Source organism: Stomoxys calcitrans, chromosome 3, assembly GCF_963082655.1.
Source record: "Stomoxys calcitrans chromosome 3, idStoCalc2.1, whole genome shotgun sequence".
In the NCBI taxonomy this organism is placed as follows: Eukaryota; Metazoa; Arthropoda; class Insecta; order Diptera; family Muscidae; genus Stomoxys; species Stomoxys calcitrans.
Window position 1 is genome coordinate 175,549,233 of NC_081554.1, and position 26,569 is coordinate 175,575,801.

General features: G+C 36.5%; 3 protein-coding genes across 3 annotated transcripts in view; 1 reads left to right on the forward strand and 2 right to left on the reverse strand.

The window, feature by feature from the left end:
• The window catches only part of LOC106092423 (DNA mismatch repair protein spellchecker 1), a 51,056-nt gene extending 39,257 nt beyond the window's left edge, over positions 1-11,799 (reverse strand). Inside the window, exons 1-6 of the mRNA XM_013259295.2 lie at positions 11,656-11,799; positions 9,881-10,411; positions 7,033-7,304; positions 5,901-6,973; positions 292-482; positions 125-219 (exon numbers count right to left, since the gene is read on the reverse strand). Coding sequence (XP_013114749.2) covers positions 125-219; positions 292-482; positions 5,901-6,973; positions 7,033-7,304; positions 9,881-10,411; positions 11,656-11,754 — 2,261 coding nt within the window. The 5' untranslated portion in view covers positions 11,755-11,799. The remainder of the gene's footprint in view (positions 1-124; positions 220-291; positions 483-5,900; positions 6,974-7,032; positions 7,305-9,880; positions 10,412-11,655) is intronic.
• A 984-nt stretch (positions 11,800-12,783) lies between these two features.
• Positions 12,784-15,138, forward strand: LOC106092373 (polypeptide N-acetylgalactosaminyltransferase 35A). Its single transcript, XM_013259213.2, has 2 exons — positions 12,784-13,901; positions 13,963-15,138. The coding sequence occupies exons 1-2, from the start codon at positions 12,926-12,928 to the stop codon at positions 14,859-14,861; spliced, it is 1,875 nt and encodes a 624-aa protein (XP_013114667.2). The 5' UTR covers positions 12,784-12,925; the 3' UTR covers positions 14,862-15,138.
• A 2,971-nt stretch (positions 15,139-18,109) lies between these two features.
• Positions 18,110-26,480, reverse strand: LOC106092642 (ras-related protein Rab-14). The gene is made up of 4 exons (XM_013259557.2): positions 26,138-26,480; positions 22,414-22,527; positions 21,987-22,350; positions 18,110-19,183 (listed from the first exon to the last, which is right to left on the reverse strand). The coding sequence occupies exons 2-4, from the start codon at positions 22,517-22,519 to the stop codon at positions 19,006-19,008; spliced, it is 648 nt and encodes a 215-aa protein (XP_013115011.1). The 5' UTR covers positions 22,520-22,527; positions 26,138-26,480; the 3' UTR covers positions 18,110-19,005.
• Positions 26,481-26,569: the final 89 nt, after the last annotated feature.

Consider the following 26,569-nt stretch of genomic DNA (forward strand, 5'->3'; position numbering starts at 1 on the left):
TAAAGGAAATCTATCAAATAAACCTATTTCAACGCTACATTAAGTTTTGCGAATACCGGTGTAATACTACTTTCATTGAATAGCAAAAAATTGAGTATTTTAAACTAAACCAGATAATACTTACTCTGCTATGGACCATGGTGTTTCACATCCCCCATATATATAAGGAGTTTTTGCACCAGCCTCATTGATAATCACCAAAGGTTTATCACCATCAGACTATAAATTAAAAAAAAATAATAATAATTAAAAAATTTCCATCCTTCAATAATCATTTTAAGGAACGCTTACATTTTTAAGGCCTGATGTTACCTTCAGTTCCTCTGTAAATGTGCTCAATACCTTTAAATGATCATCGGCGCGTGGCCTATTAGCTATGGAGTTAAACATTGAAATTGTAGCTTCCTTACAAGGAACAAAACTACCCACTAGTGCCATTAGAACGATAGTATACACAGCTTGCATATGAGTTGATTTTATATCTATATAAAACAATAAAATGACAAAAATATAATCGGTTAATTTCTAGGTATACAGATGACTAAAATCGTTATTCTTTTTAGTTTTTGTTTTATTAAATTTTAAAATTCGTTTAGAAAAGGTTAAACAAAATATAGCTGTGAATAGCACAGATTTCCGGTCGGGCCGTGAATTTTGGTCACCCTCCATCATGGATTCTGGTAAAAATGTTATATTTCTTAAGGTCGAGTATGAACATCTTTACGGAGAGTAAATTGGACATCAGGGCCGTTTGGCAATGAAGGCCGGAGGACTGCCGTCAATAAACTTGGTTTACCGAAAGCCTTTCGGGTCGACGCAGTCCGAGTTAAGGGCATGGGCGACGCGCATGTAGTAATGTGGAATAGCGAACACACATCCTTAATTGGAATGATTAGCTGCAACTGCAGAGTAGCGGACAATCAACGGTATCGAGCGCAGAATCTCAGTGAGAGGCCAGGCGATAAGATGTCACATGTCATATGATGCTCGATATGACGAAGCGAGTTATTGGTCCTTTGGGCCGGAACGAGTTTGTTCACCTATAGGAGCTAGACCAGGATCCCCACCTCCAAATATAGACATGATGCTACAATAACAACAAATGTGGCTACAACAATAAAGATATCAACTTGCAAAACGTCCACCAGGCTTAGGTAGACATTGGAAGTTGGCACCTATAACTATGAGGCGGTAAGTTTAATGTTCCGAATCAATATAGAGAAGGCACTAGCGGATAACTTTCAGCCTTAAATGAAGTGCGATGAATTGAAGGAGGCGTCACAACAACACTGAAAGGTGATGCGTTATTTTATAGCTACCATTATACGAGATATTAGTTTAACTGCGAATTTGTGGTTAGGCGGATATATTTCCTCCAAGTAAGAGGCTAGCCACCATTCGCATAAACGCGTGTCGAAATGCTATTGAAACCATGAATGTGGCATAAAACGCAACTCTCAGTCAGTAGTAACGTGACTTGTGCGGGCTTCTATTCCGCAGAAGAAATTTTCAGTAGTCGGAATGGAGTACACAGTTATTTAACAACAAGGCAGCAGGAGCCAATGGTTTAACAACTGAAATATATAAAAAACAAGGTGACACATTGATGAAGCATATACAACAGCTCGTCTTCGCGATCTGGGTGGAGGAACTCAGCATACTGAGTCCCGTACTACAGGGGAATACATCTCTTAGCCATGGCATAAAAGATACTTACGAGCATAGAGAAAAAAAATTTTAAGTCGTTGTTGTTGTAGCCTTGTGTTGTACTCAGAGGCGGCAGCCCTTGCTGATGATTGTTGTAAGTACCGCATTGATACTGCCAACAATTTGAGCTACTTTATATCAATCCCATGGCAGCCGTTTGTATGTACCGAATGGGGTCCATCATCGGTAAGTTCTTTCGCCTCAGTTTACCACACACTTCTACAATCATTTGTTGTTTTGGCAGTGTGTTGTGCCAAAACAACAAATGATTGAAACTTACCATCATTTCGTCGACTACAAAGCTACTATCTATCTATCGAAAGCCCAATACAATCAAAGGCGATCCAAGGCATAGCAGGGTTTGAAAATAGGTTACTTAATTTTCCGATACTTAAAGTAGGAGCATCCTAACCCTGCGATCCACAGCGCCAGCTCATAATTTGGACAGTCGTCGAACAAAGCATCTACGCTAGCAAGAAGCTTCGTTGGGGTATTTCCATTTGCCGAGCATCAGCATGGATTTCGCACAACAACGGCTTTCCATGCCATCAACGCACACATTTGGACGGTCCTCGGGGCACTGGACTTATCGAAGGCATTCGACACAGTCAGCCATGCCAAACTATTTGAGGACATCGCCAATAAGTCCCTCCAGCCAGGCCTGAAACGAACTGTATGTGAGGTCGCCAGTCATTTGTGGAATTTAGGGAGATTTCACCTCTACCTATCCTCCATTGCACCCTCAAACGTAATTCATTGAAGATATCTGCCAAAAAAATCTTCAACCACACTGCACTTCATACACGCATGGGGGGCGTAGGGAGCTGAAAGTGATGTCGACGGAGTGACAATTTCGACCATCGAGATTTCCGAAATACTTGTTGTCACATTTGACATCTCTTACCAATTCTCCTCACAGCCATTTGCATCAAGTCCAAAGTAGAAACAAGGTCCTCAAGTCACTTGCCGGCAGCACAAGGAGTAATGAAAAAGAAACATTATTGACCACGTACAAAATAATTTGCCGGTCTGTGGTAAGTTATGTAGCGCCAGTGAGATCTCGTCAGCTTATTGATACACGGTGGAATAATATTCAGATCTCGTCAGCTTATTGATACACGGTGGAATAATATTCAGATCTCGTCAGCTTATTGATACACGGTGGAATAATATTCAGATCTATCAGTATGCCGCTCTACGAACTGCGACGGGCTGTCTCCTCAGTTCTCACGTGCACCACCTCCATCAAGAGACAAATATCTTACCATAAGGTAGATCAACATGATCTGGAGCGTGAGATCCAGCGCTACCAAATATGAATATTTTTCTAGGAAAACTTAAAATGGTCATATCACCATAGTTAAGCCCTGTTGAGCAAAAGTAAGGTTAATTCGTGATGACCTCCAACAGTTCAAAAAATTGATGAAAATCTGCCAAAATATAAACTTTTCTTTAGGAAAACTTTAAATTTCCATATCTTATTAACTAAATCTCGTAAAGCAAAAGTAAGATTAATTCTTTATCACCTCCAAAAATTCAAACAATTGATGAAAATTGTCCAAAATATGAATTTTTCCTAGGAAAATTTCAAATGGCTATATCTTCTTAACTAAGACTCTTATAGCAAAATTAAGGTTAATTCGTGATCACCTCCAAAAGTTAAAAAAAAAATTATGAAAATCGGCGAAAATATGAATTTTTCCCTAGGAAAACTTGAAATGGTCATATCTCCTTAACTAAGCCTCGTAGAGCAAAGGTAAGGTCAATGCATGATCAAACTATTCAAAAAATTTATGAAAATCGCCCATATGAAGTTTTCTCTGGGAAAACTTAAAATGGCCATATCTCCTTAACTAAGCCTCGTATAGCAAAGTAAAGTTAATTCGTGGTCACCTCCAAAAGTTCAAAAAATTGATAAAAATCGGGAAAGGGAAACTTAAAATGGTCATATCTCTTTAACTAAGCCTCGTAGAGCAAAAGTAAGGTTAATTCGTGATCACCTCCAAAAATTCAAAAAATTTATGAAAAGCGGTCAAATATGAATTTTTTCTTAAGAAAATTTAAAATAGCCATATCTCCTTAACTAAACCTCGCTGAACAAAAGTAAGATTAATGCGTGATTACCTCCAAAAATTGGAAAAAAATGAATTTTTGCCTAGGAAAACTTAAAATTGCCATATATCCTCAACTAAGCATCGTAGAGCAAAAGTAAGGTTAATTCGTGATCACTTCCAAAATTTCAATAAAATGATGAAGCCATAAGGTAGATTTACATGATTTGCAGATTGAGAACCAGCGCTACAAGAGAGAACCTCTAGTTGAAGCGGCAAATCAAGCGAGTCTAGACAACGTGAATAGCTTCCGGGTTAATGTGGTCCTTGTAGAACGACCGCCTCCCATTGCACCTGAATAAATTGACCTCCCCCGGCAAACCAGAGTAGTTCCGGATCAACTAGGATCCAGCAGAAGCCGCCTCAATTCCTAAAGAGCAAGGATTTATGCCAACGTGCAGGGTGTATGTCCCGATTGTGACCAGGGATCACACGTCACCTGTTTAACTGTCCAGCCAGATCCACCCGTCTCAGACCCAGACCCCTCTGGACGTCGCAGAGTTCCTGGATCTGGATACACAGTCGAGCGCTTAATATAGAATACATCACACTGCTACAACAACGAGAACAACTAGCAAGAAGCTCGCTGACCTCACATGACCCGTCCGTCTGCTGAAAGCTAACTTTCCAAGAAATAAAGATAGGCGCTTGAAATTTTGCATAAATACTTCATATGAGTATAGGTCGGTTCGAATTGTAAATGGGCCATATCCGTCCATGTTTTGATAGATCTACCATATAAACCAATCTTAACTCTAGACCGCAATTTGGGTGATATTCAAACAACTATGCCAAGTACTGACTGAATTGGTTTATATTGGGTTGCCCAAAAAGTAATTGTCGGTAATATAGTAGTAATATAGTCGGCGTTAACAAATTTTTTCAACGGCTTGTGACTCTGTAATTGCATTCTTTCTTCTGTCAGTTATCAGCAGTTACTTTTAGCTTGCTTTAGAAAAAAAGTGCGCGAAATTTTGTTTACATTTGTTTGTTTGGCGTCAAACCACTTCAATGGCTGATATCCACCAAAAGGTTATGCTGTCTGTTTGGTGGGATTGGAAGGGTGTGGTATATTTTGAGCTGCTTCCAAGGAACAAACCATTAATTCGGATGTTTACTGTCGACAATTGGACAAATTGAATACAGCCATCAAGGAGAAGCGACCAGAATTGGTCAATCGTAAAGGTGTCATCTTCCACCAGGACAACGCTAGACCACACACATCTTTGGTCACTCGCCAAAAACTGAGTGAGCTTGGCTGGGAACTTTTGATGCATCCACCATATAGCCCTGACCTTGCACCATCAGACTACCATTTATTTCGATCTTTGCAGAACTCCTTAAATGGTAAAACTTTCGGCAATGATGAGGCTATAAAATCGCACTTGGTTCAGTTTTTTGCAGATAAAGGCCGGAAGTTCTATGAGCGTGGAATACTAAATTTGCCAGGAAGATGGCAAAAGGTTATCGAACAAAATGGCAATTATATATTTGATTAAAGTTCATTCTAAGTTTTATTAAAAATTCATTTACTTTCTTTTAAAAAATCCGCAATTACTTTTTAGGCAACCCAATACATCCTGATATAACTCCCATATAAACCGATCTCCCGATTTTACTTCTTGAACCCATTATACGAAATCCCATCAAAATAAAGTATGGTCTGAAAGGGTTCATAGACTGATGTAGCTCCAAAAGCATTGCAATTTCTATATATTGTACATTATCCTTTGTTTGCCTATAAAGAGATAACGGGCAATGAACTTGACCAATACCTTCCATGGTTTAGGGAATACAAGATTCGGACCAGTCGAAGTTGGCAAGCTTTTACTTGTTTTCTTATGTTCTCGCTAGGACTTGAAACTTGGCGTTTAGCGTCACAAAAATAATAAGCAGTATGCTTATTAGTTTGGATTCGTCTACAAAAATTAGGTCTCTTATTATGAACATTGAGCTAGAACTTGAATCATGTAAAAATCACGAGAATTATTCCCGCTATTTCTAAGAACATGTTCTTTCAAGGAGTTATGATAAAATTTAGCTATCATGGAAAATTTCCTAAAAAATAAGTTTTTCACTTACCCCATTGAAAGTCCACATTATAAGCAATAAATGTTATATGATGCTGCATTTCTTGCCATAAGGGTTCGATATCTTCCAATATGCATTGTCCGGATCCTTCTTTCAATATTAGGGGTCTAATATACTTCTTCGGTTCTGCTTCAGCAACTTTGGCATAGCTTAGCAAACAATCCAACTCGGCAATTGCATGGTTTAAATTGATGAGGGAAGGTGTATAAAAAGCAGCTAAGATGATTGTTTCGTTAACAATTTTATTATACTCCTGCTCATATTGTTTGCTAAGGGTAGAAAACTCCTCGTTTAATAAAGATAACATTGGTGTAGTGAAAAATATTTTGCCCCGATAAATATCAAGAACTTTATAGTTCTCATTTTGATAGAGCACTCTTTCATATTTCTCACTTATGATGAGGGTATACCCCAGATAAGCAACATTGACCAATTTTAACGCTGTAATATTTTCTAAGTTCAATTCTTGCAATGTTTGCTCTTGGGATTTTTGCATTTTTTCCAACAGATAGGACAAGCGTCTGCTGAGATTCAATAAAACTCGGTCAGGCGAAAGGTTTACCAAAAACTTTCCCCTCTCAAAGGCCTCCAAATCAAGGATTGGTTCCAAGCACAGTTGGGGAAATAATAATTGTTCTAAACAATTTTGCAGTGGTTCACACAGAACTTTGGTAACCGCTAGATTTTCGAGCGAACCCAAAAGTGTTATAATTTTTGGTAAACGCATTATAACTTTGTACAGGCAATATATATCTTGCATATCAGCTTTCAAACGGCGCAGTTTTTTGGTTAGCAATAAAATATCGGGAATACGTTTTAAATGGCCCTCGTGTAGCAAATGTAAAATCTTGGGCGAATTGAGAAAACATTCGACAATATCATGGCGGTAGTTTAAAGTTTCGCCACAGTTTAAGGGCTGTCGTACCCATTGTGACATTAGACGGTGGCCCTGAGCTGTAACACAATGATCTAAGATATCCAAAATACATGAAGACGTGGATGATAAGTGACTTTTCGGAAAAATGTTTAAATTTTTTGCAGCATCGAAATCCAGACGTAAATATCTAAAATGAACAAAATTGTTAAGCCGAACGAGTGCAGCTTAAAATGTAATTTACTGTACCCTTTCAAATCCAATTCCTTCATAAGATATTGCTCCAAACTACCAGTATCTGTGGCAAGCCTCAAATATTCCATGGCCATTTTTAAGGCTTCCATGGTCATGGGCAGACGCCATGCAAAATGATTTATTGTAATTCTTTTTTGGTTTTTACTACCTCGCAAGAGTTGATTCAGGTCATGCAAGAAATCCTCAATGTCATTGGGAATTAAAAATTTTGGGAACACAGTGGCCATAATGCCATGTTGCTCTAAAAGATTCTTCACACATCCGTACTGTAAAAGAAGAAAAAACAATATAAATAAAACGCCATTAAATCCATCAGAGCTTACATTATATACAAATAGTTGAAACGGACCCCTTCTTTTACTTTATATGAAACAAAATTATCCTTGAAATATTTATTTTCGACCATTAAAGAGTTTTATTGAAATACCATGCTACGAAAATAGTATTTGTATGTATATTGCTTGGCTAACAGCTAAACAATTTAAATGCCTTTACTGATTTATGAAGTCGCTCAAAGGGTTAAGGGTCATTTGAATTTGAATGTTAGATGTACTCCATTCTTAAGAGACTTTATTTGAGACCGATATTCTTATGGGGATTTTGGGAGTAAGAAGGCTCCTAGGGTGGTGATTGGTGGGTTTAGGGGGTGGTGTGGACCCCCAGAAACGTAGTCCCGAAAGTTGGTATGAATTTCGTGCTCTACTCCCCAACACTTTTCATTTGAGGCCCATATTGACCTGGTCCGTAAATATATCCGATTTAGGTATGTTTTGGGGAGTGGGGTTGTCCCCCAAACACATAGCACTAAAAATAAATCAGCATTGTGCTCTACTGTTGTATTGCTGTTACAGGCCAGAAATGTACAGGATCACCTTAGTTGTTTCTTCTCCAAAATGGTGTCGAGCTGAATGGCCATTAGAATTATGTAAGGCGGGAAATTTTGATAATTATTTTCCATAATTCCTTAGGCCATTCAACTCGAGTCCACTTTGGAATAAAACAACAAATGTAAAAAATAAATAAAATAAAAAATAGAAAAAACGATAAAAAATAAAAATACAATAAAAAAAAAATAAAATATAAAAAAATCATAAAATAAAAAAAAACATATAAAAATAAAAAAAAATTAAAAAAGAAAGCAAAAACAAAAAATAAAAAATAACAAAAAAAAAACAAAAATAAAAAAAATAACAATAAAATTAAAAATAAACAAAGAAATAATAATTAAATGAATATAAATAACGACGTAGAATTGAGAAAGAAAATAATAAATAAAAAGGTAAAACAAGAATAAAAAATAAATGAAAATAAAAAAATATTAATAATATGAATAAAAAATAAACAAATAAAAACATACAAAAAATAAAAAAAAATTAAAGCATGGCACGGGATAGCTGTGAGCACCACACAGGCTGGAACATTCACCTCCAATTCGTGTGGTGTTCATTGATATCACGAGAAGCGTAGCTGTAAGCTATCGGGCGCGTCCACGGGTTGCGGATAGTGGAATGCTCCATACGGAGTAGCTGGAACGGCAGTCGCGGACAATTAGCGGTATCGACCGGATTGTCTCAGCGAGAGGCCGGGTGGCAACGTCTCTTGCACAAATACCGAGTGCCTTGATGCTCGATATGACAAGGCGAGATATTGGCGGCTTTAAATAACCACCCCATTCCTGCGGCGATCGGTCCTTTGGAGCGGAAGGAGTTTGCTCACTTAGGAGATTGACGAGGATTGCCACCTCCACATGAAAATGTGGCTACAACAACAACAACAAAAATAAATAGATCAAAAAAAAAATAAAATAAATAATAAACAGAAATAAAAAAACTTTATGAAAAAATAAAAACAAAATATAAAAAAAAAATGATAAAAAAGTAAATACATAAAAAATGAACAAAACATGTAAAAAAGAAACAAAAAAAAATACAAAAAAATAAAAAAAAAAAAAAAAATAAAAAAAAACAAAAAAATATAAAATAAAAAAAAAAATATTATAAAAATAAAAAATTATTATAAAAGTGAAGAAATATAATAATAATAAAAAAATTATAATAATAATAAAAAAATTATAAAAAAATAAAAATAAATTAATAAAAAATAATAAATATAATAAAAATAAAAGAAAATAATAGAAATAAAAATAATACAATAATACAATAAAAATAAAAAAAAAATAAAAATAGAAAAAAATTTATTAGAAAAAAAAATACAAAAAAAAAAATAAAAAAAAAAAAAAAATAAAAATAAAAAAAAAATAAAAAAAAAAAATAAAAATAGGAAAAAAAATAGGAAAAAATAAAAAAATAAATAAAAATAGAAAAAAAATAAAAAAAAATATATAACAAAATAAAAAAATAAAGAACTGTATATAAAAAGAAATATTGGGTTGCCCAAAAAGTAATTGCGGATTTTTCATATAGTCGGCGTTGACAAATTTTTTCACAGCTTGTGACTCTGTAATTGCATTCTTTCTTCTGTCAGTTATCAGCTGTTACTTTTAGCTTGCTTTAGAAAAAAAGTGTAAAAAAAATATATTTGATTAAAGTTCATTCTAAGCTTTATTAAAAATGCATTTACTTTCTTTTAAAAAATTCGCAATTACTTTTTGGGCAACCCAGTATATAAAAAACATAAAAAAAAATAAAAAATTAAAAAAAAATAAAAAATTAAAAAAAAAATAAAAAATTAAAAAAAATAAAAAATTAAAAAAGTATAAAAAATGTAGAAAAAATATAAAAAAAATAAAAACATACAAACAATAATTTTTACACGTCAATATTGAAAATTCTTACAAAAGTATCGAGAACGTAATTGTCGAAAAACATAAATTTATACAAACCTCTCCTTCAGTCGATGGCAGCAAACATTCCATAGGAGCCAATATTACAAAAACAGCTTTCAATTCGGTGTAATTCTCATCATCTTCAAATTCCATTATATGGAACATGCAGTCATTTTGATCAACTATGGTTACTCCCAAACGTCTTTGATTATTTCTCATACAAATTTGAAGCGATAAAGTCTTATAATTCTCTAGCTTTTTGCTGCTTGTTGTTGTAAATAAAACATCTTCAAACTGTAATAAATTACTGGGCGAGCCATAGTATTCAATGTTCCAACCCGAATATAGGAAACGAGGACTATAGACCTCTACACGATAGTTGCTGTTTAACAGCAACTGACGAATAACGGGCTTGAATTTATGTTTAGGTATGGTTAGATATGGTATAGACTCAAAAACATTAGGCTGCTTTTCACTAAGTTGTGCACATGATTGGTAAACCATACGGGATATGAGATGTATGTCATCTTTGCCAAGAACGGTATATGCAGTGAAGTGATTAAAGAAACGAACGGTAGAAGAAGGTTTCTAAAATGATAAAAAAATACAAGTTATTATATCGTTGTCAAAGATGTACCTATTTTGAGTAACAAAATTTTAACTATTATAAGCCGTGCCAAAGCTGAGGCTTTTACGGGTGAAACTGAAAGATCAGTTTCTATGGTAACTATATATTTTTATAGACCTACTTAAAACAAAATGGAATGATTAGATTACAATTACCGCCATTCTATGCTGGTGGGTATAAATAACTGTAACCGGTTTTCAGGCGGGGGTTCTCGAGGTCTTGGATACCATTTCGATGCAGGAACGGTTGCCTATTGAAACTATCGCTAAATAAATGAACATTCGAGCACCAGTGATGGAACAGGCTGTGGGTTAAGTTAGATCGAGGCTGTTTAGGAAATTCCAAGTGCATCTTCCAACTGGTTAGCGAAAGCTACTAGGCTTTGTTGCATCCAAGCCATCAAAGGAAGAGTGTAATAAGTGCCTGACGAGTTAGGCAGAAATGAATCGCGGATAAATAAACAGCCAGCATAACTTCGGACTTCAAACCCTAGTTCCCATTGGTCATTGCAATGTCACGCCTTCGACATTTCGTTGTTGACAGCGAGGGGCGGACTTTAGTTGGAGTTGTGGTGATGAGATAGGGGAGAAGACGTTTGGGCACATTTTGCGTCATTTCTGGACAACTCTAGAGTATTTCAGAATGAAGAATGGACTGTTTACCTAAAGTCAGTCTATGCTCGTTGGTAATCTAAGCGCATTTGCATAGAAATGACGCAAAATGTGCCCAAACGTCTCATACTTTACCTCATCACCACAACTGCTACAATTGACTAAATAAAACTTGACTAAATGAAACTTTTATCTTAGAGAACTCTTCTCAAGTCTGCCTGGCTCCTTGAGCCTTGCCAAGTACGTTTGTGTTGTGTACCCTTACATTCTCTTCGTTCTACTGTCTCGGACTGCAATATGGTGAATCTCTATCTGTATTATCCATCTTTTCTTTTAGAGCTCTGGTCTCCGGGTGAATTGGATCCTAGGCGCGTGCCCTTGAATCAATCTAGTTGAGCGTCTTAACAACTATTTCCCCCTTTACTGAAAAATTGAAAAATTAATCGCCGAAAACCTTATTAAAGAACAACGGGAAAAACTACTCCCACTCTGGGCAATAATACTTTGCGATCGCAAGAACTCCCAATCATCTCCAAAATTTAATAACTTATAATAATACTCTAAGTTTAATCATACATACATAGATATCTTACCTCATCCAACGATCGATAGAATTGTACAAATCGGTGACGCTGTTCATCATCCATCTTATTTAAGTGGGGTGGCTGATTGTAGGGCATTATAGCATCCATTTTGATGGGGCTTTTGCTATTTCAGTTTAATTCAAATGGACCAAAATTCACATAGCGTCGCATAGCACTATTGTGATTGATAAAATTACAGGGTTGTATGCTGTGAGATAATGCCAAGTACCTGTAATCATGTTACAAGTTTGTTCGGATACTTTTTCAATAAAAAAATTGCAGTAGAGTAACAAAAGCCTTTACTCTCTGTTGATATTCATTAAAATTAAACAGCTGGTTCTCATAAAATTTCTCTCCGATGCTACAAATTGTTGCTGAGAAAAAATCTGCAGCAGAAATGTGTAAATTTCAATTATCAAACTGTCCAAATTATTCTCGCTCTACTTCTCGATCTCTTCTGCTAGTAAATAAACTAAGCGAATGGTTTCCAGTAGTAATTTATGAGTGCATTAAAACACATTATATCGATAAAAACAGGCGTCTATTAACAGTGAGTTCCAAAACCCAAAAAAACTACAAAGTACAAAAAAAAAATTAAAAAAACTACAGTGAAGCAATACATGGATACATGTCGCATGTACACTGGATACATGTCGCTTGCAAATTGCACAGCAATTTTCAAGTTTATTTAATTTTATGTCTATGTTATTGTACTCAATAAAGTTAGGTTGTCCGTCAAATATCGAACTCACTAAGATCTTTGTCGTCATTTGTGGGTCCAAAGTCATAATATAATAGATCAAAGCCTCAGGGGGGAAACGAACCCATTATACATGCATCTTACTCGCAGTTAATTTTAAATTTTGTAAATAACTAAATAAAAGCAAAAAGTTTGTATCTATCTTTGAATTAACCTTAAAAATCTTAATTATTTAGGCACTTAAAAATAGAAGCTCCTAACATTCATTTTAAAAAAAAATATTGTTTTTCTTTTTTTTTTTGGTAATAACCTAATCTTTACGTTACGTCTTGGCCATTAATTGCCAATAGACTTTCTATACCGTTAAGTTGTGCAACATATTGTGAATGATTTCGATTAAGTAATGCCATTTGCTAATCAAATGCTTATGGTAAATATGGCCACATTCACATTGCAAACGTAAACAGGCCTCTGGGACAGGTTGCAGCATTGACATTGGTCAATGCATTGCAAAATTTTTCCCTAATTAATCAACTAACAAATCTCATCAAACAAATCATCATCAATGGTGTTGGGAATATGCAGCTAAAAAGACGTATTTGTAAGACGTTTACACTCGAAACATATTTGGTGTTATTTGGCGTTATATCGTTGCTTGTCTACCTCTATCTTCTGCGTGCTGACATTGAAAATGGTGGTTGGAATCTACGCTCTGAAGAGCCACTTACGGCAAATCCATTGTTAAAATTTGAGGCTCGTGTACAAACAAAATGTCAAAGTGAAAAAATACAAAAAACGCCCAATCCATTGCTCAATTTGTCGATTGTTGAAGAACATGCTGCAGCGGCGGCGTCAGTGGCTGAGGAAGAGGACCCCTTGAATTCTTTGGGTATAGTGCGCAACAAGCAGGATAAATACATACGTGATATAGGGTACAAACATCATGCCTTCAATGCCTTGGTGTCCAATAATATTGGCCTAATGCGTTCAATACCCGATACACGACACAAGGTGTGTCCACGTTCTCCCACCTTGCAATCAGAGAGTTTACCCTCAGCTTCCATTGTCATGTGTTTCTTTAACGAGCATAAGATGACATTATTTCGCTCAATTAAAAGTGTCATAGATCGTACACCATCATGGCTTTTAAAGGAAATAATACTGGTTGATGATTTTAGTGATTTGCCAGAGCTGGAATTTCATCTGCTGGGAGAACTACATTCGCTATTGCATTACGATAATCTACGATATGTAAGAAACACACAACGTGAGGGTTTAATAAGGTCACGTGTTATTGGTGCCCATGAAGCCAAGGGAGATGTTTTGATATTTCTGGACTCTCACATTGAAGTCAATCAGCAGTGGTCGGAACCCTTATTGCGTTTGATACGTGATGAAAATTCAACACTGGCTGTGCCAGTGATAGACTTGATAAATCCCGATACATTCCAGTATACTGCAAGTCCTTTGGTGCGGGGAGGATTCAATTGGGGCTTGCATTACAAATGGGAAAATCTTCCAGATGGTACATTGAAGGAGCAAGAGGATTTTAAAGGTATGGTACACAATATGGCAATACCTGCTTATTTAACTATGTTGTTTTCTATACCATCTAGGACCTTTTAAATCCCCTACCATGGCTGGGGGCTTGTTTGCCGTCAACCGCAAATACTTTGACCATATTGGCAGCTATGACATGGGGATGGATATCTGGGGTGGCGAAAATCTTGAAATCTCCTTTCGTGTCTGGCAATGCGGTGGAGCTATAAAAATCATTCCCTGCTCTCGTGTGGGTCATATATTCAGAAAACGCAGACCTTACTCTTCGCCCGATGGCAGCAATACCATGATGAAAAATTCCCTACGCTTAGCACACGTCTGGATGGATGATTATAAAAAATATTATTTGCAACATGAAAAAGTTTCGCCCAGCTATAATTACGGCGACATCGCAGATCGTTTGGCCTTAAGAGAGAAATTGCAATGCAAACCATTTCAATGGTATTTAAATAATGTATATCCTGAATTAAGGATACCAGGCGAGGAGAGCAGCAAGAAAAAACAGAAACCACCTGTGTTTCAACCTTGGCATTCTCGCAAGCGCAACTATATTTCTACATATACGCTTAGACTCTCAGGCACCACATTATGTGCTTCGGTGGTAGCACCTAAAGTTAAAGGCTTTTGGAAAAAAGGCAGCTCCTTAGTTTTACAACAATGCGACAAAGGCAGAAACCAATTATGGTATGAAACTGACAAATCTGAATTAGTCTTAGATCGGCTGCTATGTTTGGAAGCTTCCGGTGATACTCAAGTGGTCATTTCAAAGTGTCACGAAATGATGGGCAACCAGGAGTGGCGTCACACCAACAAAGAACGCTGTCCCATTTACAATGTGGCCACGGGCACCTGTCTACGGGCAGAACAACCCATAGTGGGTGCCAAATTGCACATGGATTTGTGTGCAAAGCATGAATCAAGTGCTTGGGACATTGTTGAAGCAAAAAACACATAGCCAATTAAGGATAATAAGCGAAAGTTGCTGAACTGAGTTCAATGCAATAGCAGTTTCGTCTATCTTTGTACATACACAAAAGCATGCGTCGTGTTCCACTCAATATTTTTGATATTATTTTTTACAAACTGCTTTTTGTTATTATACTTTACGTCCATTTTTTAAAAATATATATGTATTTTTATACTTTTATACACTCTTTAGAATCTTAAATAGGGGTTTTCCATAGTTTAAGACGAACGAACAAATAAAATTTTTTTTTTTAATTTTTGTCAAATGGAAGTTTTTAAATAAATTTAAAATTTTTGGAGATTTGGTCAGAAATAGATCGCAGCCAGTTTATTTGATACTTCCAGTGGCCTTTCTACGCTTATGGGTGGTCTTCACACTTAACTTTGGCAAACTTCTTGAACGTTTAAGGATTTTTATTAAAATCGTGAGGCTGGAGTCCTTACATGACTCTCTAGTTGTCATGAGTATCTCTTCGCTCTGAGTTACGCGATGTCGAAGGGCAGGATTATCAACGCACCACTAGCACAGAGATCGATTAGTATAATTGTGACCTCAAGAAGGGATTTTATACCCTCTTTTCGGGATCTTGACTGTGAATAGGTTTCTCAGGACTTCTGAGAAGGAAAAGTGATTTTGTTGTTGTTGTAACAGTGTGTTGCGTCAATCTTTCATCTGTTTTGTTCTCTTGAGTTTTCAGATCCAGGAACTCTGCGACTAAGGTGAGTGTGTTGGTAGGGATCTGGGTCTGTCTGGGCAGTTAAACAGGTGACGTGTGGTCCCAGGTCCCAATCGAGATAAACATCCAGCACGTTGGCAACAATCCTTGCTCTGTAGAAGTTGAGGCGGCTGCATCTACCGGATCATAATTGAGCCAGAGCTAATCTGGTTAGCCGGGGAGATCCATTTCTTCAGATCCAGTGAGTGGCGGTCGTTCTCGAAGGACCATCGCAAATTGCTGTGGCATGTGTGGAGAATGTGTAAGAGCTGTCAAATGTGACACCAAGTATTTTGGGACACTTGATGGTCGGAATCGTTACTCCAGCGACCATCACATTGCGAATTGCAAAAGTTGCCCATGAACATTCCACTGAGGAACAGGGGCAAACTTCTGACATATCAATATACCGAAGGAATGGGAACCTTGCGATCCTCAAACAAACTGGTAATGAGGCGCAGCGGCTTAGATACCTGGGGAGGCATTCCTTGTTAATCGGATTGTACATTGTTTTCCGGGATATGGAATTCGGAGCTGAAGAGAGCCCTCTTTCGTTTGACCTTCTGTATATAAGGAATGTGCTAGATTGCATTGAGCCATCCAAGCTAAAGCAACGATCATCCTTAGACTGGGAGCCTCGGGAACTTGGCGTTCCTTTAACTTTGATCACTCTTCTGTTTTGTAGGGGGCTGAGAAGTCTGGTATCGATTATGCGGCTTGCCGATACTGACTGACTGCCTAATGAGTTAGACTGCATGAGATACCTACCTTGGCTGAAAGGCAGAAAGGGCCAATTCAGGTTTACAGGTGTATAGTAGAGCCGCATGTGGAATCCACTGCACAGAACTACAACAATATCTCTCAACGCATGAAGGACTATTGAAGTATGTTCCAGGTCTGTGGTCTTTGCGATTGCCAGGGCTCCGGAGATAGTGGTATAAAGGAACTTCAACCAGTCGGATATCTGGGGCCGAATTGCCGCATACGCGATTGAGTGCGCTCACAATTATAATGAAATTTCATCTCGTATTTAATGGATGTTATACCACTTTTATGAACATTTTAATGCAAAATTTTTTTTATAAATCATTGGCGACCCTCGTCTAACTACCCGGAACGAAGAGAAAGGCTATTGGGGAATCACACTATGGACCCGGAAGATACCTAGACATCTTACTTCGGATATCATTATCATCCAACCTAACCTCCTGTTTTAAAGGTTTGCTGCCATTGGTGTTTATTCTCTGGTTCTAGAGAAAGAAGGATCAAAGTAGAATAGCGACAGTTTCCATCGCCTAACTCGCATGACAGCTTTGTTCGCATCCGCGTTTAGCTTACATTCCTGCTTGATTCGCGTCAATAGGAATTGGTGTATCATGAGAATAGACCTCCATGTTGTTGTTGTTGTAGTAGCAGTGTGTGGTACACTGAGGCGGCAGGCCCTTGCCGATGAAGGAATTCATCGGGTAAATCCGGTACATACAACCGGCTGCCATGGGATTGTGGATCACATCTCCATCTTTACTCCAGGTGTGATCCACACGTAAAATATTTTAGTGCCATAACTACGAAAACGTAACCTAGCTTCGTTTCCTAGATCGCAGCGAACATACATAATTATTTTCGGTATCATTAAGTCCACCATTTTGCCTTGTTTCCGATTAGTAATTAAGGACACGACACAGCTAAACGTTAGACCTTTCAAGTTTAGATTGGACCATATAATCCTGAAGCGTTTATGGATCTAAATTGTGAACATTTGTCATATCTCGAAGAATAATATGCCGCTAGAAACATGCCCACAGCTTTCACTTCCCATAAATGTGATAGGTAGTTTAAAAACAAATAAAACACCGATGATTACGTTTTTTCTTCAAACAAAGGATTGTCTTTATTAGTGTGTAATATTTCAACACAGGCGATAGTTACCTAAAAGACAAAGATTGAGACATGCGCGGTGTCTGCGGTTTGAGACTTAGATTGCGAGTGTTTTGGGAAAAAGCACCGAAGTTGCTTTGGGGCGTCGTTTTGATATTGGAAGTATCTCTCTACATCCGAACTAGGCGAACACGCTCCTAAGAGAGTTGTAGAAAGAGAAAGTGCTTTTAATAGATCTTCCTACAGTCCGGCTGAGCGAACAAGGCCAAGAACAGGTTGTAGAGCAATTTCCGCGAATGGGAAGAATCCCCATACGATCCAAGCTAGCGAAAAAGCTCCATGGCAGGTTGTAGGAAAAGTATAAGAGCCCTTCCTCTACGTCCAGCTATGCGAACAAGCCCAAAGGAAGGAGGTAGAGAAAGGAACAAGCCAATCCTTTTAATCGTTTTGTAAATAATGATCGATTCTCGTTCAATAAAGAGATGCATAATTCACAATAGAGATATTTCGAACGATTTTACTAGTTTACGTATGCACTAATTCGGCCCCTGATATACGTTCTCTGGAGCTATAATAGGTGCCTCGCAACATAGAAACAACATGTGCCTCGTAAGTATTTAAGAATAATGAAAATGTATACAAATTTGGGATTCTTACTACATCTACCATTTATTTAACTTTTGTAGTTGTTGTTTTGTTTGTTTTTTTTTTGTTCATCTTAGCCATACAATGTTTATACCAACAATAAAAATTACCAATTTCAAGTGTTTTAAAAATGGACCGATCAATCCAATTGATTCATATTTAAAATGAGATGAAAAATGGACAAACACACGACAAAAATTCAATTTTTCCAAGTAATTTCAAATATAAAAATAAAAGGAATTTCATTCTTTATGTTGAAGAAATATATGTGAAATTTGCTTTTTTTTGTTCAATCAGAGTCTCTTCTTTAACGAATATATTGTATCTTCAGTGATTTTATACTCTAAAACTGTATGGGTTGCTGCTGCAATGCCGTAAATTGTTTTTGTTTTTTTCATTTATTGTTGATATTACGTCTTTGTGTTCTGTTTTTATTATTAACGGCAAAGTCTAATACCTGTCTGTATATGAAAAATTATTAATTTTTAGCTAAAAAGTTTATATTTTTGTTCGAGCACTAGGTTTTTTTTTGTAATGATGGTTCATTTCGTTTTTTTATAATATATATATTAAATATATTTTAGACTAATATTCTGTTTTTGTTGTAATACACGTTATACTTAATATAATAAGTTATTTAATAATGATAATTATAATAATATTAATAATATAGTGCATTTTCTACACATATTAACATGCGGGAAACATAGAAAAATAAAATATATATCATACAAAAAAAGAAAGAACAAAAAAACAATTAATAACCACTTTTTCCTTTAAACAACCAAAAAAAAAAAAAAACAAAAAACGTTAAAAAACGTCGCTTTAAAAGAAAAAAATGTAGAATAATTATTAACAAAGTGTGATGGTATGTGCGTTTGTGTTGGGGGGCATTTAACAGGAGCACTGATCTTTATTATTTGGAACCTCATTTGTTAAAGAGGTTCGGCCAGGCTGAGAAGGACGATGCTGTACTCCAGATTCTGATGCATTGAGATCCAATCGACCTTCTTGAATATTTTGATAGATTCGACGAGCAGTTTCCAAAAAGGCTTCTTCTACATTTTGACCGCTGTAAGAAAAAAAAATGAAATATGTTAGAATGTGGCTACAACAACAATGAAAAACTCTAGTAAATTTGACCAAAAAAATATATATAAATTTCAAAGGAAGGATTGTAAAAAACTATTTAATATGGTGAACGTCGCAACGTTTTTACAGGCACGCAAGAAAAAAATGCCTACGGCAAAGAGAACGAACCAACGAAAAAAATCCTACGACCTAAAGGAGAACGAAGCAGCGGAGAAAAATCGTACGGCAAGTCCCAACGAGTTTTCCATCCACCCGCGGTAAGCAACTCGTGAACTGTACTAGAAAAAAAAACCTTACAACGAAAACAAGGATGGATCAGCGGAGAAAATTTTACGACGAATAGAAGAGCGAAGTAGAGGAAACAAATTCATACAAGACAAGGAACGAACGAAGCAGCGGAGAAAAGGGTCGTTTAACTGTCCATTCCTAATGGAATGTGTAGTTTTAGTGCCCATTCCCAAGGGTAAGGGTAGTTTTAGTATCCACTCCCAAGGGAAAGGATTGTTTTAGTATGCATTCCCAAGGGAAGGGATAGTTTTAGTACCAATTCCCAAGTGAAAGGATAGTTTTAGTACTTATTCCCAAAGAAAAGGGTATTTTTAGTATCCATTTCTAAGGGTAAGGATAGTTTTAGTACCCATTCCCAACGGAAAGGATATTTTTTGTACCCATTCCCAAAGGAAAGGGAAGTTAGTACCCATTCTCAAGGGATAGGTTTAATTTTAGTACCCATTCCCAAAGGGAAATGTGGCTTTATTACCCATTCCCTAGGGAAAGGGTAGTTTTAGTGTCCATTCCAAAGGGAAAGTATAGTTTTAGTAGTTTTAGTACCCATTCCCAAGGGAAAGGAAGGTTTTAGTATCCATTCCCAAGGAAAGTGTATCAATTCCCAACGGAAAGGGTAATTTAAGTATCCATTCCCAAGGGAAAGGGTAATCTTAGTACCCATTCCCAAGGGAAAGGAAAGAGTAGTTTTAGTACCTATTCCCGAGATAAAGGTTAGTTTTAGTACCCAATCCCATGGAAAAGCATAATTTAAGTACCCATTTCCAAGGAAAAGGGGAATTTTAGTACCCATTTTTAAATGGAAGGGTGGTTTTAGGACCCATTTTCCAAAGAAAAGGGTAGTTTTAGTATCCATTCCCATGAAAAAGGAAAGTTTAAGTATCCATTCTCAAGGGAAAGGGTTTTTTAGTATCAATTCTCAAGGGAAAGGGTAGTTTTAGTATCCATACCCAAGGGAAGTATCCATTCTCAAGGGAAAGGGTAGTTTTAGTATCCATACCCAAGGGTATGGATAGTTTAAGTACACATTCCCAAGGGAAAGGATAGTTTTAGTACCCATTCCCAAGGGAAAGGGTAGTTTTAGTGCACAGACCCAAGTGAAAGGGTAGTTTTAGTACTTATTCCCAAAGAAAAGGGTAGTTTTAGTATCCATTTCTAAGGGAAAGGATAGTTTTAGTACCCATTCCCAACCGAAAGGATATTTTTTGTTCCCATTCTCAAAGGAAAGGGAAGTTTTAGTACCCATTCCCAAGGGAAAGGGTTTTATTAGCCATTCCCAAAGGAAAGGGTAGTTTTAGTACACATTCCCAAGGGAAAGTGTAATTTTAGAACCCATCCCAAGGGAGAGTGTAGGTTTTGTACCCATTCTTAAAGGAAAGGTTAACTTTAGTACCCATTCCCAAGGGATAGGTTTAATTTTAGTACCCATTCCCAAAGGAAAATGTGGCTTTATTACCCATTCCCTAGGGAAAGGGTAGTTTTAGTATCCATTCCCAAGGGAAAGTATAGTTTTAGTAGTTTTAGTACCCATTCCCAAGGGAAAGGAAGGTTTTAGTATCCATTCCCAAGGAAATTGTATGAATTCCCAACGGAAAGGGTAATTTAAGTATCCATTCCCAAGGGAAAGAGTAGTTTTAGTACCTATTCCCGAGATAAAGGTTAGTTTTAGTACCCAATCCCATGGAAAAGGGTAATTTTAGTACCCATTTCCAAGAAAAAGGGGAATTCAAATTCTCAAATGGTTTTAGGACCCATTTTCCAAAGAAAAGGGTAGTTTTAGTAAGCAGTTCCATGAAAAAAGAAAGTTTAAGCATCCATTCTCAAGGGAAAGGGTTTTTTAGTATCAATTCTCAAAGGAAAGGGTAGTTTTAGCATCCATACCCAAGGAAAGTCTCCATTCTCAAGGGAAAGAGTTTTTTAGTATCAATTCTCAAGGGAAAGAATCCATACCCTAGAGTAAAGATAGTTTAAGAACCCATTCCCAAGGGAAAGGATAGTTTTAGTACCTATTCCCAAGGGAAAGTAGTTTTAGTGCACAGACCCAAGGAAAAGAATAGTTTTAGTATTCCCAAAGGAAAGGTAAGTTTTTGTATTCCCAAGGGATAGTTTAGTTTAAGTATCAAAGAGTAGTTTTAGTATCCATTCCCAAGGCAAAGCGTACTTTAGCGTACTTGTGAAACGGTCTTTTATGTTTCTTCAGAACAAAGGACAGAAGACTAAATGATTTTTATTCCATTGGCGAAAAGTAGCTCTGTTTTCTAGGAATGAACATCAGCATAACTTTCCGACATTTCGTTGGCATAAATAGAGTTCCTAAAAGTCGTACCGTAAAACTGCAGAGCAAAAGGTCCCGTGTAGGATGATATGCCACTCAATCTACTTGATTTGTAAGTTTTTCAACATTTTTGAGAATGAAGAGCATAAAAAACTGTTTCAACCAATTCATACTTCATTTTTCTCTTTTTTGCTTAATTTGCTTTAAAAAAAACTCTACTTACGTCATAGCACTTGCTTCCAAGAACATCAGACCATTTTCTTTGGCAAATTCCTCGGCTTCTTCATATGTCACTTCTCGTGTACTCTCGAGATCTGATTTGTTGCCAATTAGGAAAATCACAGTATTTGGATTGGTTAAATTACGAGTATCGGTTAACCAGCTGCTAAGATGATTATATGTGGATCGTCTGGTAATATCGTATACCATTAAAGCACCAGCAGCACCTCTATAATATGAGCGTGTTACTGCACGAAAACGTTCTTGGCCAGCTGTATCCCAAATTTGCAATTTGATCTTTTTGTCATCAACTTCAATGATGCGAGTACCGAACTCCACACCAATTGTGTGAGGGCAATTGGCCATGACTTAAAGAGAAAGAACAAATAAACGATAAGTAAAAGGAATATAAAAAATGGAGTTTCACTTACACTTCTTTTCTGTGAATTGATGTAGAATACATGATTTTCCCACACCCATATCACCAATTATAATGTATTTAAATATATAATTGTAATTATAGGGCGCCGACGACATGGTTGGATCTGTAAAGTGGGAAAATGAATTTTTAAATTAATATTATGTTTAAGTTTTTAATTAGCTATAATTATTTTTTTTTTTTTTTGCAAATTTTTACATTTTTCATAGAATTCATCGAATCCTTTATAGAAACGATTGAAAATCACAAAGCATTTTTCAGCCATGACCAAATTTTTCTTCCAACCCGATTGTAAAACACTAATGTACTGCTAAATTTCCTTCTAATTTTTATTTTAAACTTGAGCCGAAATCAAAAAAAATGTCTTATCGGCTTTGTAGGTAATTAACATACTTAGTATGAATACTTGAAAGCCGGCAGGTAATTTGGAAATTGTTATGCTCAACAGCAGGTGCGTCGCTATGAGAACCACAATGGGACAAACAAATACGAGGTGTATTTTTTTATAAACATTAATCCATTAATAGCAAATGAGCAGGTGAAGGGTTAAGTTAAATGGGTAGCCAACCAGGGGCCGAATTACCGCATACGTGAGTGTGCTTTCGTATCATCTTGTATTTAATTGGTGGTGTACCACTTGTATAAAACGTTTATGCCTAAGTTTTTTAAATAATGCTGGATTTAAACATTCGCGTTTTTTAATTTAGAAAATTCCCGTTCAATAAATAGATACATAATTCACAATAGGGAGAATTTGAACAATTTTACTCGTTCACGTACCGCATACGTGAACGTTTGGCTTTTGATAACCCAGCAAGGAGTGTAATGAAAGAATAAAAAAGTTATGAGTGTTTAGATCAGATCTGGAGATTTCAGAAAAAAGAAGACTAGAGTGGGTTGTTGTGCTTTTACAGTTGAATAAAGACTTGTATTTAGTTAAAACAATTCAAGAGTTTCTACTAGTAACTCTGGGGTCAAACTAGAAACTCTGTGGGTCCACTCCAACCTAAAGGTTTACTTCGTTTGAGTGCCAACTATTAAAACTGAGCGACCAAAAATGTCCGTCTATAGGATTTTTTCAGGTCCCCTGTCGTAACTAAACTCTCTTGTAGTAGACTTTTAAGACAAATGTTTTTTCCCACTAACCGAACTCAGAATAAATTTCCAAGCGCCTCGATCGTAGGCACTCTTCCTCCAATTTCTGACAAATAATTTTCAGACGTCTTTCTACACTTGATCATCCAATCGGAGTTTTGGTTGTTGTGTGTTGCAAATTGAGGCGGCAGCCCTTGCCGATGAAGGATTCCATCGAGTCCATCCCGTTAATGATTTGTGGATTAACTCCCTACTTCTCAGCGAACATCCTCTTGCCGGAGTAGAAGGCTTTAGAAGAATTCCAGTTCAAATTCAAAACGAGGACTACACTCATGTAATATTCTCCTTCGACAATTACAAAGCACAAACAGTCTGCAACGGGAATCTTAATTCCGCTGCCTTACCGCTGATTGTCTGTGACTCCAATTGCAGCTACTGCGTATGCAGCATTCCACTATCCACAACCGGTGGACGAGCCCGGTACCTTAAGATCAAGAAAGTATACCATTGTATATTCTTAGGGAGCAAAAGAGCCTTCAACGTAGCCGACAAGATCGTGTAAGGTAAGGTCAATGAACTTAGCCTTGTTTTAGCCATATTGTATTTTCAAATCAATCTAACAATATTTTCCTCTTTAGGTTACTGTGTATGAAAATTACATCTATTTATACAGGACAACGAAGTTCTGGAAAAAATACCAGTGCAGACTTATGTAGAAAATCTGTCATCAGGTTGTGGCCACCTGCAGAAATGCCTCTATTGTGAATAGCATAATAAAATTTAAACCAATTATTTAAAATTGCGTGCACAAATCGGAACAATTTTGTTTTGCCTTCTACACATGTTTTGCCATTTTTTATACATTTTACAAATATTTTCACTTTTTTTCTTGTCGTTTTGATAGGTTGACAAAGGGTGTTACCATCTCATGGCAAACAAACAGGGGCCGAATTACTGCGTACGTGAACTAGTAAAACCGTTCGAAATCTCTCTATTGTGAGTTATATATTTCTTTATTGAAATAGATTTTTTTCAAAATGTTTATTAAATTCGTATAACTTTTATTATTTACGAGATGAAATATCATTCTATTCATTCGGCCCCAGTCTTGCACTGTAAACATTTTTTGCGTTTTATTTTTCACCTTCACGGCTTCTCCATCCAGTACTAAAATAAAACACAGCATATATAGTGCTAAAATAAAACAGCGCTATTGTAGGCACCCTACTTACACTATTGATGTATCAACAATTTACATGCATATGGTAAATTTATATTTTTTTTTTACTTTTCTTATCAGTCAATAGACAGTCTACGAATGTGATTGGTTTTATGTGCTGTGAGGAATAATATGTTTGTAAAAATTTCGTAGACCTAAATTGATAAAGAAAACTTGAGTAGAAAAGAAAACGAAGTCAATAGGTTTAGAGTTGAACGTTATAGCCTTTTGTTTCAAACTGAATAGCCAAATTGCAGCAGTTCTTGTTTTTTTGTCTTACGGCTATTATAGCTGCAGCATTTTTTAAGAATTAACTAACTTCCCTAGGAAAGCTTGTCAAGGGTTACAAACCTTTAAGTTACTTAAGTATCAAAATTGTTTTGTATGATTCGGAATAGGCATATTCGCCTATCCAGCTTTGTATATTACATCAACATCCGTTCCAAAAAAAAAAAATAAATAAAAAAAGAGGCTGCAATACAAAGGCAACCAACTCGTATCTAACCGGCAATGAACTAGCCATCCCAGCATCAGAAACTAACCAAACCAAGGCACTTGCGCAAATCGAATAACTGCTCTGGCTTAGTAAAGCAGAAACACACAACACACCATCGATGTGATCTAAAAGGTAACTCCTGACATTCTCTTCTCATCGTCAAACCATGAAACTACAAATTGCGTTAATGCAAGAACCAGACACAAATTCCTCAAAAAATAGCCATCATTGCCGTTGCCCAGCAATGAGACCGTGTTAACACCTTGGAAGGTGACGCTTTCCCAGCGTGGATCTCAGTTGGGGGCAAATCTGCAGAGCTGTCAAAATGCAGTCATAGCTCAATCACATTCGCCTATAGATGCCGAACATTCATAACCTACAGTAGGGGACTAACGTAGTATATTTCCTACTTGGGGGGTGTCAGGTGTCAGCACAATGACCCTTGGTCTAAATAAAAATGTATAATTCCTTCATCCAGTTTATCTTTTCTTACTTCGACTATACTCGAATTTCCTGCAGAAACATTAAATTAAGTCTTACTAAAATAGTAAGCTCCAAATTAGACAAACCCATGTAACATCATCTTACATCAGGCTAACTTCCTTCTGTCTACTGTCTATATATTGTGATCGTGGTTTCTTTCTCTCTTTTGTATACTTTGCAATCTGAATATGATGAGTTTGTTGTTTTTTTACGAAAAAAGGGGGAGTTGTCAGGCAAGTAACCAATACGCTTGTAACGGATCTATGTACTTCCTCTTGCCCTCTATTAATTCTTGTATTTCAGCCGTCTTTTTTCCCTAACAGTTGTCGTTGATAATATGGTGATGATTCACTGACACATACTCTTTACGAAAGTTGGCATATTTATGTACAAAAAAGTTTTCCGTGTAATTCAATTACTTACTTGTTTCTTCGGCCGATTTCTTTGTAATCAACCAACGGGGTTTCCTTTATTTTTATTAATCTCCCACTCCAGAAAAGCTATACAAGTTTTTTTTTTCAAATGCGTCTTATTTTCTTTGTTTGCTATTTGCACAATACCTATTTTTTTTGTTTCTTAAATAGTTTGGCCCTTATTTATACAAAATCAGGACTAGTTAATCAAATACTTTGACTAAATTTAGCTTTCACTTCTATTAATTAGGCGTTTTGTATATAATTTTGCAATTTTTCTAATTTTTTTCTGTATTATTTGCTCGATTTCCTTGAAATTGGAATCCGTGTTTGACGTTCGCTTTTTGCTACCATTCTCATAACTCATTTGTCCAACATGTAGCGTAGCGTAGGCCAAGCGGTAACGTAATAGAGTCTCTTAGCACGTTGTAAATCAAGGCAG